The sequence below is a fragment of the Sus scrofa genome, chromosome 1, assembly GCF_054392235.1.
Source record: "Sus scrofa isolate SSC_HxYL_T2T_F1_AM1 chromosome 1, Sscrofa_HxYL_maternal_Yorkshire_Landrace_v2.0, whole genome shotgun sequence".
Classification (NCBI taxonomy): Eukaryota; Metazoa; Chordata; class Mammalia; order Artiodactyla; family Suidae; genus Sus; species Sus scrofa.
In genome coordinates, this window is record NC_139383.1 from 180,520,097 (window position 1) to 180,533,761 (window position 13,665).

The following is a 13,665-nucleotide window of genomic DNA, read 5'->3' on the forward strand; positions in this document are numbered from 1 at the left end:
TTTTTGTTTTTGTTTTAATGGCCAAAGAGGTGTGAGTTGCTAACTAATGGTGGGTTTGATTTGCATTTTTCTCATGATTCATGATATTGAGCATCTCTTCATGTACTTGTTGGCTATTTGTATGTCTTCTTTGCAAAAATATCTATTTCAGTCTTTTGTTCATTTTTTTATTTGGGTTATTTGGGTTTTTTGCTATTTTTAGTTCCTCGTATACTTTTTTTTTTTTTTTTTACTTGTGTTCTTTTTATGGCTGTACCTGCAGCATATGGAAGTTCCCACGTTAGGAGCTGAATTGAAGCTGCAGCTGCAGGCCTATACCACAACCATGGCAACACTGGACTCAAGCTGTGTCTGTGAACTACACCACAGCTTGTGGCAATGCTAGATCCTTAACCCACTGAGCAAGGCCAGAGATTGAACCAGCATCCTCAGAGATACTATGTCAGGTTCTGGAGCCATAACGGGAACTCCAGTTCCTTTAGTTATTAACCCCTTACCAGATAAATGGTTTGCATGTATTTTCCCCATTCCATATGCTACCTTTTCACTCTGTTGTTTCCTTTGCTGTGAAAGTTTGACTTTGTCTCACCTGTCTATTTTTGCTTTTGTTACCTGTGCTTTTGGTGTTTAATCATTGCTAAGAGCAACATTACAAAGCTTGTCTACTGTTTTCTTCTAGGAATTTTAAAGTTTCAGATCTTATGTCTTTAACCCCACTTTTGGCTGATTCTTACAGTTGATTCTGTTGATATCCACATTCTTTTGCATGTGGACATTTCAGTTTTTCCCAGTACCATTTGTTGAAGTTATGTTATTAATTTTTTCTATTTTCCTTTATGATGTTATGCATGACTTGAAAAGAACTTCTCTAAGATCATAAAACTAACCTTATATTATCTTTAGCACTTTATGATTTTACTGTTTTAAATGTAAACCTTGGAGTTCCCATCATGGCTCAGTGGTTAACAGATCCGACTAGGAACCATGAGGTTGCGGGTTCAATCCCTGGCCTTGCTCAGTAGGTTGAGGATCTGGCATTGCCGTGAGCTGTGGTGTAGGTCGCAGACATGGCTCAGATCCTGAATTGCTGTGGCTATGGCGTAGGCTGGTGGCTATAGCTCAGATTAGACCCCTAGCCTGGGAACCTCCATATGCCTTGGGTGTGGCCTTAGAAAAGGCAAAAAAAGTTAAAAAGTTAAAAAATAAAAATAAATTAAAAAGATTAAATGTAAACCTTTAAGTGTCTTTCCCTCCTCCCACAGAAAAATGGAAATTCAATATTCCCATGCTATTTTTTGTACAACCTAATTTTCTCCTTGTCTCTACTAAGAGAAACTTTTTTTTTTAAAGGTTGCACTCAGGGCACATGGAAGTTCCCAGGCTAGGGGCTGAATTGGAGCTGCAGCTGCTGGCCTATACCACAGCCACAGCAATGCAAAATCCGAGACACATCTGCAATCTACACTGTAGCACACAGCAACACCGAATCCTTAACCCACTGAGTGAGGCCAGGGATCAAATCAGTATCATGGATATCAGTCAGGTTCGCTACCACTGAGGCACAATGGGAACTCCCAATAAGAGATTTCCTTTTAGCTACAGACAACAATATATACAACCAAAAGTAGTTTGAACAATATAAGGAATTTATTATACAACAAAAAGTCCAAAGGTAAAGCAGTTTGAGCATTGGTTAATTCAGAAGCACAGTTCAGGTGCCTTCAATCTGTGCATCCTGCTATCCTCAGTGTGTCATCTTCATGCTTGACCTTTCGTGGTCACCATATAGAAGAGGAGATGAGAGATACACTAGATGAGCACTGACCCCAACCCACTGAGAAGATAATGGTCTTCTTAGTGGGTCACACCAAGAATGTTGGTGTGACTAATCCATTTCCTCTCCCATTGAGAAAGAGTAAATAAGGGAATAAACATAAAGTAACATTCACCAGCACTTCCACAAGAGGAGAGAGAAATTCAAAGTGAAGACTGTAACAGGAGTAAGTATAAAAATTCCTTCCTAAAATACCTAATATTCTTTGGCCCTGGAGTTATTGAATTTACATCTGTATCTCACTTTATATCTAGATTTCACTTTATTACAATTATGGTGCTCTCAGGAATTGAATTCTACTGAAGTGAAATAAAGCTTTTAAGCAATTTAGGCAGTCAGATATGATATACATATCACAAATGACACATAATGTATATAATGAAATCCTTATACATGCATAAAAATTCTTAATAAATTATAAGCAATAAAATAATAAGTTTAATTTAGTGTACTACTTGCTTTTTTAAATAACTAAAACAAATTCATAAAACCAAAGTCTTTTCATTTTTACACAAAAGATTATGATTGGTGCATTCTTTTCTTTATGCTAATTTACCAAACCCTGAGTTTTGCTTTTCAGTCTCTGATTAAATACATAATCACTCTAAGCAAATAATGTTTAATAAGGGTTCTACATTGGTGTCTAGTTATTTGCAATCAGGTTTCCGTTCTGAACAATTTCAGTAAAGTATGTTATGGTAAAATAGCTCTTTACCTGCTTTAAGGTCTGTGTTACATTGATAAAATACACCCTTACTCCCGCTTAAGAGTGCATCTTTCATTATATAAGTTAGCAAATAGCTTATATTAATACAAATGTCTGACAATGTAATTAAATCATTGGTACTTGCAATACTTTATATAGGAATAATTTATCTCTTTACACTGTTGAAGCTTTGCATTTCAGTGAGTTCTACAGCTTCTGTATCATCACTTGAAATTTACCTAAAAAAGAAAACATGAGAAATCATTCTTTGATTTTAGGTACAAGGAAAACAGGCCTAAACATCAATTTTCTACTCTCTTTAGTAAGTAGTTTCAATCAAGAGACTTGATACATCAAACAACTTTTCATACTCTTCACAATATTTGATAGTTCCATTTGTATGAGATGATTATCTCATTTTTAAGTACCTTTGTTTCTCTTTGGGTATTTCATTGCTAATTATCATTGTGAATAGAAAGGAAACACAGTGATGCTGAGGTCAGTTTTATTCTTGGTTGGTAGCTCTGTTGGAAACATCCTGGAAAAGAGTTTAGCAATAAAAGACTACAGAGAGTTCCTTTCATGGCTCAGCAGAAACAAATCTGACTAGCACCCATGAGGATGCAGGTTTGATCCCTGGCCTCGCTTAGTGGGTTAAGGATCTGGCTTGCTGTGAGCTGTGGTATAGCTTGCAGACTCCGCTTGGATCCTGCGTAGCTGTGGCTGTGGCATAGGCCAGCAGCTGTAGCTACAATTCGACCTGGTGCGGCCCTAAAAATTAAAAAAAAAAAAAAAAAAAGACTATGGAGTTCCCTCTGTGGCACAGCAGAAATGAATCCATGAGAGTACTGGTTTGAACCTTGGCCTCACTCAGTGGGTTATGGGTCCGGTGTTGCTGTGAGTGTGGTGTCGGTCACAGATGCAGCTCGAATCTGGCGTTGCTGTGGCTGTGGCGTAGGCCACCATCTGTAGCTCCAATTCAACCCCTAACCTAGGAACTTCCATATGCCGAAGGTTTGGTCCTAGAAAGCAAAAAAAAAAAAAAAAAAAAAGGATTAGTACGAGAGTACGAGTTTTCTAGCTTCATATAATATATCTAGAAAACTTTAAAAAAAAGATTTTTCAATGCTATAAGGAAATTTGGTATCTTAAAAGAACATTGCAGGAGTTGCCTTGTGGCACAGTGGGTCAAAGATCTAGCATTGTTATTGAGTTGGCTTGGGTCACTGTTGTGGTGTGGGTTTGATCCCTGGCCCAGGAACTTCCACATGCTGTGGGTGCAGCCAAAAAAATAACAAGGAATTCTGCAGAAAATTTTCCTTTAAAAGCAGAGTCATCCCTTAAGTTGTCTTACAAATATGGATTTCCTTAGCATATTTTCTTAAATCATTGTCTTATGAATTCAGGAATCACTGACTATAAATATAAGTATGCTATATATTACTACATTAAATGTTAAAATTAACAAAAGTAAAATGAAATTGTTTTAGCAGTTTACATGTCCTCTAACAAAAAGAAACAAAAAACACTAGACCTGAAAAAGAATTACTAAAAACATTCGTAGGAGTTCCTGTTGTGGCCTAGCAGTAATGAACCCAGTTAGTATCCATGAGGATGCAGGTTCAGTCCCTGGTCTCACTCAGCATGTTAAAGAATCCTTCATTGCCGTGAGCTGTGGCGTTGGCCAGCAGCTGCAGCTCTGATTCAACCCCTAGCACAGGAACTTCCATACACTGTGGGTGTGGCCCTAAAAGGCAAAAAAAAAATTGTAAGAACTATGAAATCAACTTACAGGCAGGCATTGAAGATACTTCAGCTGTTACAATACTTTTTATCCCCAAGTTTGATAAGCCACCTCTGATTAAGCCACATGTAAATGCTAAATACTAAAAGAAACAAAGAATGTAAGAAATATTAAGGATTTACTAAGATAGTAAAGCTACTGATAAATATAACATTTAGTCAAACCTTGACATCAATAAGTCATTGCTGTTTAAAAAAAGGGTTGTAGAATTTTTCAAATTATTGAAAATTCTGAATGTCAGAAGATTTCCAAGGAGTTCCCGTTGTGGCTCACCGGAAACAAATCTGACTAGTATCCATGAGGACGCAGGTTTGACCGCTGGCCTCACTCAGTGGGTTAAGGATCCAGCATTGCCGTGAGCTATGGTGCAGATCACAGATGTGGCTCAGATCTGGCATTGCTGTGACTGTGGCATACGCTGGCAGCTACAGCTCTGATTAGACCCCTAGCCTGGGAACCTCCATATGCTGAAGGTGTAGCACGCCCCTGCCGCCAAAAAAAGATTTCCCAGCTCCTTGGCAAATAAAGCATGGACACATGACTTAAGCTCAGCCAACTGGGTGGTCCAGTCCAAGACTCTGAATCCCCAGTGAGTGACAAAACAAAAGCTGGAAACAGGTTAGAATTAGTTCTAGAGCAGCAAAAGTGGCTTCTATCTACTGTCTGTAGCTGAAGCATTCTAACTAGACCCTCATGGAGTGATTTGGGCTGTCTTTCTGGCTGCTTTAATCTCCCATGGTTCTTGCCTATTTTCTGAGCCTTCCTATCAGTTCTGTAAGTTAACTAGTATTATTCCGTTCAAAGTTGGTTTTTGCTTTCTACAACTTAGAATCTTGACTTGTTTGAGACTTACAGCCACCAATACAAAAACTTATCTAGTTCAAAATATCAAAGTGCCAATGATGAGAAACCCTGTTATCCAGAAACAACGACTGGAAATGGGATTAAGCCAATAGCAGAAACAGGCATGACAAAAATGGGAACCCCAAATCAAATAATCCAAGGAATTTTTGATTAGCTGCAATTTCATACTACATGAAAGTCAGTAACACTATAGCTATAATATAGAATATTATTATTTTATAATTAATATAAATAGCTACTGATAAGTAATCAGATCTAGAGTCATGAAATTGCAAACTGGAAGAGGACTTAGAGATTGTTTATAATATAGGTATTATTATAACCAATTTTATTAATGAGGAAACTAAGGTCCAGAGAGATAATGTAACTTATCCAATGTCACAAACCTGTAAGATGAAGAGTTAGCTTAAAATCTAGATTTATTTGGAGTTCCCATTGTGGCTCAGTGGTTAACAAATCCGACTAGGAACCATGAGGTTGGGGGTTTGATCCCTGGTCTTGCTCAGTGGGTTAAGGATCCAGCATTGCCATGAGCTGTGGTGTAGCTCGCAGACGCAGCTTGGATCCCGCGTTGCTGTGGCTCTGGCGTAGGCCGGAGGCTACAGCTCCAATTAAACTCCTAGCCTGGGAACCTCCATGTGCCTCAGGAGTGGCCCTAGAAAAGGCAAAAAGACCAAAAAAAAAAAAAAAAAATCTAGATTTATTTGGTTCCAAGTCCACACTCTTTCCAGTAGTGCTATTGTGTTAGAAAATGTAGGTATAGAGAAATTTTATAGATACGTGGCAGCTTATATATACTGCCCAAGATACTTTTAATCACTTCAAAAGAACCCTTACATTAAAACTTGTCAGCCTTTGGAGTTACTATTATGGCTCAGCAGGTTAAGAACCGGACTAGTATCCATGAGGACTTGGGTTCAATCCCTGGCCTCATTCAGTGGGTTAAGGATCCATCATTGCTGCAAGCTGCAGCATAGGTCACAGATGCACTCAGATCTGGCGTTGCTGTGGCTGTGGCATAGGCTGGCAGCTGTAGCTCTGATTCGACCCTCAGCCCTGGGAACTTCCAAATGCCATGGGTGCAACCATTAAAAGGAACAAAAAAATTGTCAGTTTTTCTTTAATACAGCTAATCTACTTATTGAATCCTAAAAAACAAAAAAATACATAAAACCAGAAATACAGATACACTTAAAAAACATGTACTCTTAGAAACAAATGTTAACTATATTAATAATTTTTTTTAATTTACTGGCACAGATTATAAATATAAACTCTGAGCTGAATAATTCTGCATAGTTGATACCAATGTTTTAAGCCTGGATATCTTCTCTGATATATCTATGTTATATTCAAGAATCTAACATTAATCTACATTTTAATGGCATTTCAACTATAGTTTTCTTTAATTGGTCAACATAAGCTTACTTAGCTACAAATTAATATGTGATGAGCATCAGTTTCCTATTTCATAGAAAACTAAAAAGAACAATTTTAAAATCTATTTTGAATTCAAATGTCTGTTGTGATTGGCATTGTACTTTTCCTTACGGTTCTACTTTTTTCATAATAAAAAGCCCCAATTTTCTATTCCATTAAATACCTTAGATGCATGTTCTAAATACTGTTTTCCTGCAGACATTTGAGTAAGCAGGCGAAATTTGTTGTCCTGAAGTACATAGATGCCCTGTTTCAAAAATAGAAAAAACATCAAAAGTCAGTATAATCTGTAGCCTTTAAAAATGTCTCTTCCCTTCAAAATAACTTAAGAATTTTTTAAAGTTATTAAAACTCTCCATTAGTCAAGTATGAAGTTTTTCAGTGTTCAACTTAAAGAGTTGTTCAGCATTTTATAACACTAATATTTATTGAATGATTTAAGATACAAAGAAGACATAGTTCCTATCCTTAAAGAACTCAGTCTAGGAGTTCCCTGGTGGCTCAGTGGGTTAAGGATCTAGTGTTGTCATTGCTGTGGCTCAGGTCACTGCTGTGGTGGGGGTTCAGTCCCTCTCCCTGGAACTTCTGCATGTTATGGGTGTGGCCAAAAAAATAGTAGAAATAATAAAATTCAGTCTAGTACAAAAGAATCAGAAATACATGTCCAGGTGAAACTAGCAGTTATATATGATTAATTCATATCTATAAATAATAAATCAGGAGGTCCCATCATGGATCAGTGGAAAGAATCTGACTAGTATCCATGAGGATATAGGTTCAATCCCTGGCCTCGATCAGTGGGTCAAGGATCTGGCGTTGCCGTGAGCTGTGGTGTAGGTCACAGACGAGGCTTGGATCTAGCATTGCTGTGGCTGTGGTGTAGGCCAGCAGCTACAGCTCCGATTTGACCCCTAGCCTGGGAACCTCCATATGTTATGGGTGAGGCACTCAAAAGACAAAAAAAAAAAAGAAAGAAATAATAAGTCAGAGTCACTTCCCATTAGCATTTCAAGTACTTCTTCTTCTTTTTTTTTTTTTAGTGCCACACACACAGAACATGGAGGTTCCCAGGCTAAGGGTCCAGTCAAGCTACAGCTGCTGGCCTATACCACAGCTCACGGCAACGCCAGGTCCTTAACCCACTGAGCGAAGCCAGGGATCAAACCCACAACCTTGTGGTTTCTGTTGGGTTTGTTTCCACTGTACCACAACAGCAACTCCCAGCATTTCAAGTACTTCTAAACTAATGTTGATACTGTTATATGAAAAAAATGAAGTCTGTTAGCTTCCAGATACATTTTTATTTTTTATACTTTATTAAAATGCTAAACCTACCATGAATATTTACTTGAGTTTTATAAAATAAACCTATTTAAGTGCATAATTTTCCATGAAACCTATTATTTGCATGTTAACAAAATATTTTTAGAAGATATGACAGCAACTAAACAATGCAAGAGTTATTTAAAAGTTAAATGTTTTATAAATTAGATTCAGAAATTGAAAGACATAAATATTTTATTTGTGGTTCTGCATGTTATCACCACTAAGTAGAAATAATGAAAGACTCAAATCCTAAAACCTTTATCATTCTGATACTTGCTTCTTTCTTCAAACTTAAAATTTAATTGAGAAAAAGGAATGGTTATCAGTATTGATAACTGTCCCTTTGTCTTTATTCACTATATTAGAGAAAAAAAGTAATGCTGTATTAATAACATAAGAGAAACATTCCAAAGTTGACTAGAAATTAAATTTTATATAAAAAAATAAAAAGGACACTTATATCAAGTTAAAAGACTTAAAAAATAGGTCTTAATATATCTAAATACCTGATGATTTGTCCTTAGGTTGTCGATTTGTTTCTTGAATACTGTAGTCCAAAAATCTTTACAAATGAACTTCATGATATCTAACTCATCCTTGAACCTTGCAGTATCTTTTGTAAACCTAAAAAGATCAACTAGAAGTAATACAGTATTTTTCCTCCCAAGAAAGCAGAAGAGGCAAATTATTCACTAGTTTCCAAATGCCAGAATAGCACTGAACATTTACTGACTGTCATAAAGTGATAAGCACCAAGCAAAGTGGATCCCATCTCAGTGGATTCATGTTCTGTTATATATCTGGGACTAAAATTAGTCTAACAGTATATTAGTCTAACAGTAAGTGGCAATTTTAGGTACAATTAGCACATCAAAAAAACAGCATGATCATTGTATTGTTATATAAAATATAGTGAGAGTTCAACTATTCAGATAGTGAGAAAGGAATACTAAAAAGACGACGTATAAACTGGAAGATTATTACATGTATAAACAGAGGCTCTAAGGTATGTGTTTATACAAAATTCCATTTAGGTTAAAGAATCTACTAGACCTTAAGCAGGAAATGGAACAAGAATTTAGGTATGTGTTTCAGCTTACCAAAGTTCTCAAGAAAAAGCCTAACTAAACCATATACCTATTTTTTTCAAACATAAAACATGAAAGTTGGAAAACTGAGTTAAAATAGCATCAGACCTAAACAGAAATTTCCAGTTGTGAATTAAAGAACAGAGAATAAAGAAAATCGGGGAATTAAAGTATCTCAATTTCTATGCAACCTTTTGAAATGGATCATCGTTGTTCATAACCTTCCTAGAAGAAAATTTTCAAATCCATACTGCTCACCTTTCTATCAATCCTTGTCCCACTCGAAACCCCATGTTTTCCAGCTTAGTAATACAGCGTCCATTTTCCTATTTTAAAAAATATTAGTTTTGAATACTTTAGAATACAAAAAAATTTTCAAAAATAGTTTAAAGATATTCAAAAATATTTTTAAAATAATATTCAAAAATAGTTTAAAGGTATTGGCTAAAAATATTAATGTAAATATACCTTTTTTTCAGTGAAACATTGTAAGAAAAAGTGAAATACAAGTCATACTTTTTTTTTTTTTTTTTTCCTGTTTTGGCCACTCCGTGGCATATGGAGTTCCTGGGCCAGGGATTGAATCTGAGCAGAAGCTGCAACCTGTGCCACTTACCCCACTGTGCCAGGCCAGGGTTTAAACCCACGTTACTGCTGCTGCAGAGACACTGTCAATATAGTGGTGCCACAGCGGGAATACCTACAAGTTATACTTGAATTTCCTTAGTACTAATCATTTTCCTAAGGCAGTAAGATAAACAGAACTGTTGACTATTCTTGCTTTTCAGATATGACAAAGCCTCTTCCCAGTTACTCTTCTCACCTGCCCTGCCTTTTTCCATTTTCTACTATTCTCTCCTCAGTTATAAGATTGAGGTCAAGGTACCACCTTTGACTTTTTTCTGTCAGTCCTTCTCTTTGTGGTGTCACTAAATTCTATTATCCCTTGCTTCAAAATGTCTCTTTACATCATCCAAGGTTTCCATTTCTCAGTGTGTCCCTCCTATGCCCGGAGTCATGCAATTGCTTTGCTCTTCCCTTGACAATCTCAACTACTCTTAAGGCTTTAAATATGATCCTATATGGAAGACTCCCCAAATCCTCCAGATGATCTACAAAGCCTATACAATCTAGGCTCCTGGGACTCTCTGGCCTCCACCTTCTACTTTCTTCACTCACTCCATCAGCTCCAGTGATCTCCTTGGTGTCCTTAAACATGCCAGGGAGGCTCCAATTTCAGGGCTCTTGTATAGGCAGCTCTTCCTCCAGATATTCACATGACCACTCCCTCACTTTTAAGTCTTCACTCACACCTCACCATCTCAATAAGGCCCATTTTAACATTTTAAAACTGCAGTATCATTCTACTTCAGAAATTCTCTATACTAGTGATTCTCAAGGTGCATCCCAAGACTAGCAGCATCAGCATCACACGGGAACTTATAAAAATTGCAAATTCTTTAAGCCCACCCCCAATCTATTGAATCAGAAACTGTAGGTGTGGGTCAGTAATCTGGGTTTTAAGAAGCTCTCTAAAAGTGATTATGATGCTCTATCCCATTTCCCAGCTTACTCTGTCTCAAAAGAATTTCTTTCACCATTTAATGTAATACACGTTTTACTCACTGCCAGAGTGTATGAACAAGTAGCCACATCAGAAAGGTTCTACTAGAACTTAATTAAATCAAAAGAAAAAACTGTAGAGACAAGGAGATCAATGATTCCACATAAAAGCTTGAAGATGTAGGAAGATATAAAAAATAATGAAAAGTGTAAATGAATACTGAAAGGATAAATCCATAAAAATGTGTTGTGAGACTTAAAACATATACAGACAGAAGTTCTTGTGATTCACAATGAAGGGAGATGAATATGCACAAAACAAGAAGATAATGAAAATAGTAATAAGACATTGATAACAGTAATCAGTTTAGGAAAGTATTAGTGATTATAAAGTTCAAATTATATTATTAAACTCCCATGTACCTACTCCTCAAAATGAACAAATGTTAGCATTTTGGCAATTAAAAAAAAATTCAGGAGTTCCCATTGTGGCTCGGTGAAAATGAATCTGACTAGGAACCATGATGTTGTGGGTTCCATCCCTGGCCTCGCTCAGTGGGTTAAGGATCTGGCATTGCCGGGAGCTGTGGTGTAGGTTGCAGATGCAGCTTGGATCCTGCATTGCTGTGGCTATGGCGTAGACCAGCAGCCGTAGCTCTGATTCGACCCCTTGCCTGGGAACCTCCATATGCCACAGGTGTAGTCCTAAAGAAAAAAAAAATTCATAGGTTAAAATCCTAACCCCCAGTGTAATAGTATTAGGAGGCAGGATCCTTGGGAGGTGATTCTGTTTTGAGGATGGAGTCCTCAAGTACAGCATTAGTGCCAGAGAGCCAGCTAGCCCCTCTCCATCATGTGAGCACATAGCCAAAACATCCATCTATGAAGCAGGAGGAGGCTTTCACCAGACACTGAATCTGCTCATGCCTTCATCCTGGGCTTCCCAGACTGCATAACTGTGAGAGAAAAATAGCTCTCATTTATAAGCCACCCAGTCTGTGGTATTTTTGTTATAACACTCCCAAGAGACACTGTCCCTCTTGTAGTGTACAAACTGGTCCTAGAGATACCACAAGTTCAATCTGTCCAAAATAATTCATTACCTTCCCCTCTTTTTTCTCCTGTATTACCTTTCCATCCAACACAGCTGTTCAAGCTAAAACTCTGGGGTAATTTTAAAATCGTACTCCTATACCTAACCGAGTCTGAGAGATTCTACCACTTATCTCTCAAACCATTCTCCTCTTCTCTCTTTATCCAGCTCATCATCTCCTGCCTGGACTCCTGCAATAATGGATCTTCTGCAGTACAAGAATATCCCCTCTCCAGCCCAAGTACTGGGTTATCTTTCTGAGATGCAAATGGACCATGTCATTCCCTCCTTAAAAACCCTTCACTGAAAAGGTCCATGTTTTTTATCATACAAGACTCTTTCCAGCTTCAGCTTTTAATATTTCCCTCCACCTATTCAATCCAGTCACAATAAAATGCTTAAGCATATTTAAATATACTACACTTTCATCCCTCTGTGCCTTCACTTTACCTAGATGCTTTTCCTGCCCTCACTTTCTATTCCTCTTTTATCAGTAGCATTATAGAAAGAGCTTCTGACTTGAGCATGACTTTGGACTAGCTCATTTATAAAACCCTACAACTCCATGGTTCCATATCTAATTACTACCCAGTATGTTAATTATTCATTGAATCTCTGTTCCCCAACGATTGGGAGGCAAGGACTATCTTACTTATCTAAAAGCATCAGGCCCACAATACACACTTAATATATTTTCTGAATGAATCAATGAATGAATGAAGATTCCCACACATTAGAAGTAAACTCCAGGAGGTTGGGGCCATTGTTTAGCTCATTATTCTATCCCTAGCCACTACCTCTGACATGTAATGGACACTAAATAAATATTTTTAATTAGTTAAATTGTAACATCTGCAAAGTTTCTTTTGCTTCTGCTTCAAATCTCATTAGCCGTCTCTCTTTGAGTTGCCTAGAGTGTTATTGAGAGTTGGGGAGGGAGGGACAAGATTCTCGGGCTGGGAGAGATCTGTCCAGTAGACGATTAGGAAGTGCTGAAAGTGACAGAATCAAGTAGGAGTGCCGCAATCAGCTGTGCAATTAACTCTGCCGCAAATTGCGGTAGGGACAACACTTGGGTCAAAACTAAGAAAAGCAGTGGCCTGCAATACACAGATGTGGCACTGGACAAAAAAGTACCAAATAGTAGAAGATACGAAAAGGAGACTCGAAGGAAAAATAGAAGACAGCTGACAGGTTCTAGGGCTTAGGATACCTGAAGGTGAACAGTTTGTCTACACTTTGGGAGGCGATGAGTGGCGATGGGTCAGGGGTTGAAAGAAAGAACTGAGTGAAAACAAGGAGCGTCACCGCAAAAGGACCTCGAAGGGCGTGTGGCAGCACTCACCACCTCCCCCTGCTCCGCGGACTTGTACACTCCAGACACCATCTCGTTATGCAGAAGCAAAAACAACGCCTCGTCCGCCATTTCCTGCTTATTCTTCCAAGCACCGACTTTCGGCTCCCGTTTGGGACGGGCTCAGGGGTTCCTGCTAGTGCCTGAGCAGTTTGGCCTGCACGGCCGCTCCTTCAGTCCGCCTCTCGTTCCTCGTTGCTAGGAGACGAGGAATTCAATCAGCTTCCCGAAGACTGTTACTGCAGTGAGCCTGGTTCCGGGGCGAACGCACCCCAGGGCCACCAAGCCCCCGGGCTGAACTAGAGCGTCTGACAGGACCGGGAACCAAAACCGACGAAGATGCGATCCGGCCCCTGGGCGGGGGGCGAAAAAACAACTTCCGGTCCCCTCTACCCCGGCATTCCGCCAACTCTATGGTTACAGTTTCTTCCCGGGGTTGAACTGAGGGCTCCCAGATAGAGGAAGGCTTCTTCCTGTTACTACGTAGTAGGCGGCCGGCGAGGAAGGTGGTAAAGTGAGACTGGAGGAGCTCCTGCTGCCATCTTTGTGTTAGTTATGTTAGAACTGACAAGAGTTTCTACTAGCTTAATCAA

The 13,665-nt window shown here is 38.4% G+C and overlaps 1 protein-coding gene and 1 long non-coding RNA gene across 5 annotated transcripts in view; both read right to left on the reverse strand.

Moving 5' to 3' along the window:
- The window catches only part of LOC146406890 (uncharacterized), a 994,549-nt gene that overhangs the window by 903,330 nt on the left and 77,554 nt on the right, over positions 1-13,665 (reverse strand). The window lies entirely within an intron of this gene.
- Positions 1,626-13,446, reverse strand: TRAPPC6B (trafficking protein particle complex subunit 6B). 4 transcript variants are annotated; one of them, XM_013993366.3, is made up of 6 exons: positions 13,064-13,446; positions 9,321-9,388; positions 8,481-8,598; positions 6,812-6,895; positions 4,333-4,426; positions 1,626-2,779 (listed from the first exon to the last, which is right to left on the reverse strand). In XM_013993366.3, the coding sequence occupies exons 1-6, from the start codon at positions 13,142-13,144 to the stop codon at positions 2,748-2,750; spliced, it is 477 nt and encodes a 158-aa protein (XP_013848820.1). In that variant the 5' UTR covers positions 13,145-13,446; the 3' UTR covers positions 1,626-2,747. The 4 variants fall into 4 exon arrangements, with proteins under 4 accessions (XP_013848820.1, XP_084836315.1, XP_084836318.1 ...); XM_084980189.1 differs by having other exon boundaries at positions 12,932-13,446; XM_084980192.1 differs by lacking the exon at positions 9,321-9,388.

Bases quoted from the DNA above. Each gene is read 5' to 3' on its own strand.
- TRAPPC6B (XM_013993366.3), bottom strand. From the start codon at position 13,144: ATGGCGGACGAGGCGTTGTTTTTGCTTCTGCATAACGAGATGGTGTCT. The intron at 6,896-8,480 runs GTATTTAGATAT...TTTTTGAAACAG, and splicing joins ACCTAAGGACAAATCATCAG to GGCATCTATGTACTTCAGGA. The intron at 2,780-4,332 runs GTAAGTTGATTT...TTTCTTTTTTAG, and splicing joins AGTATCTTCAATGCCTGCCT to GTAAATTTCAAGTGATGATA.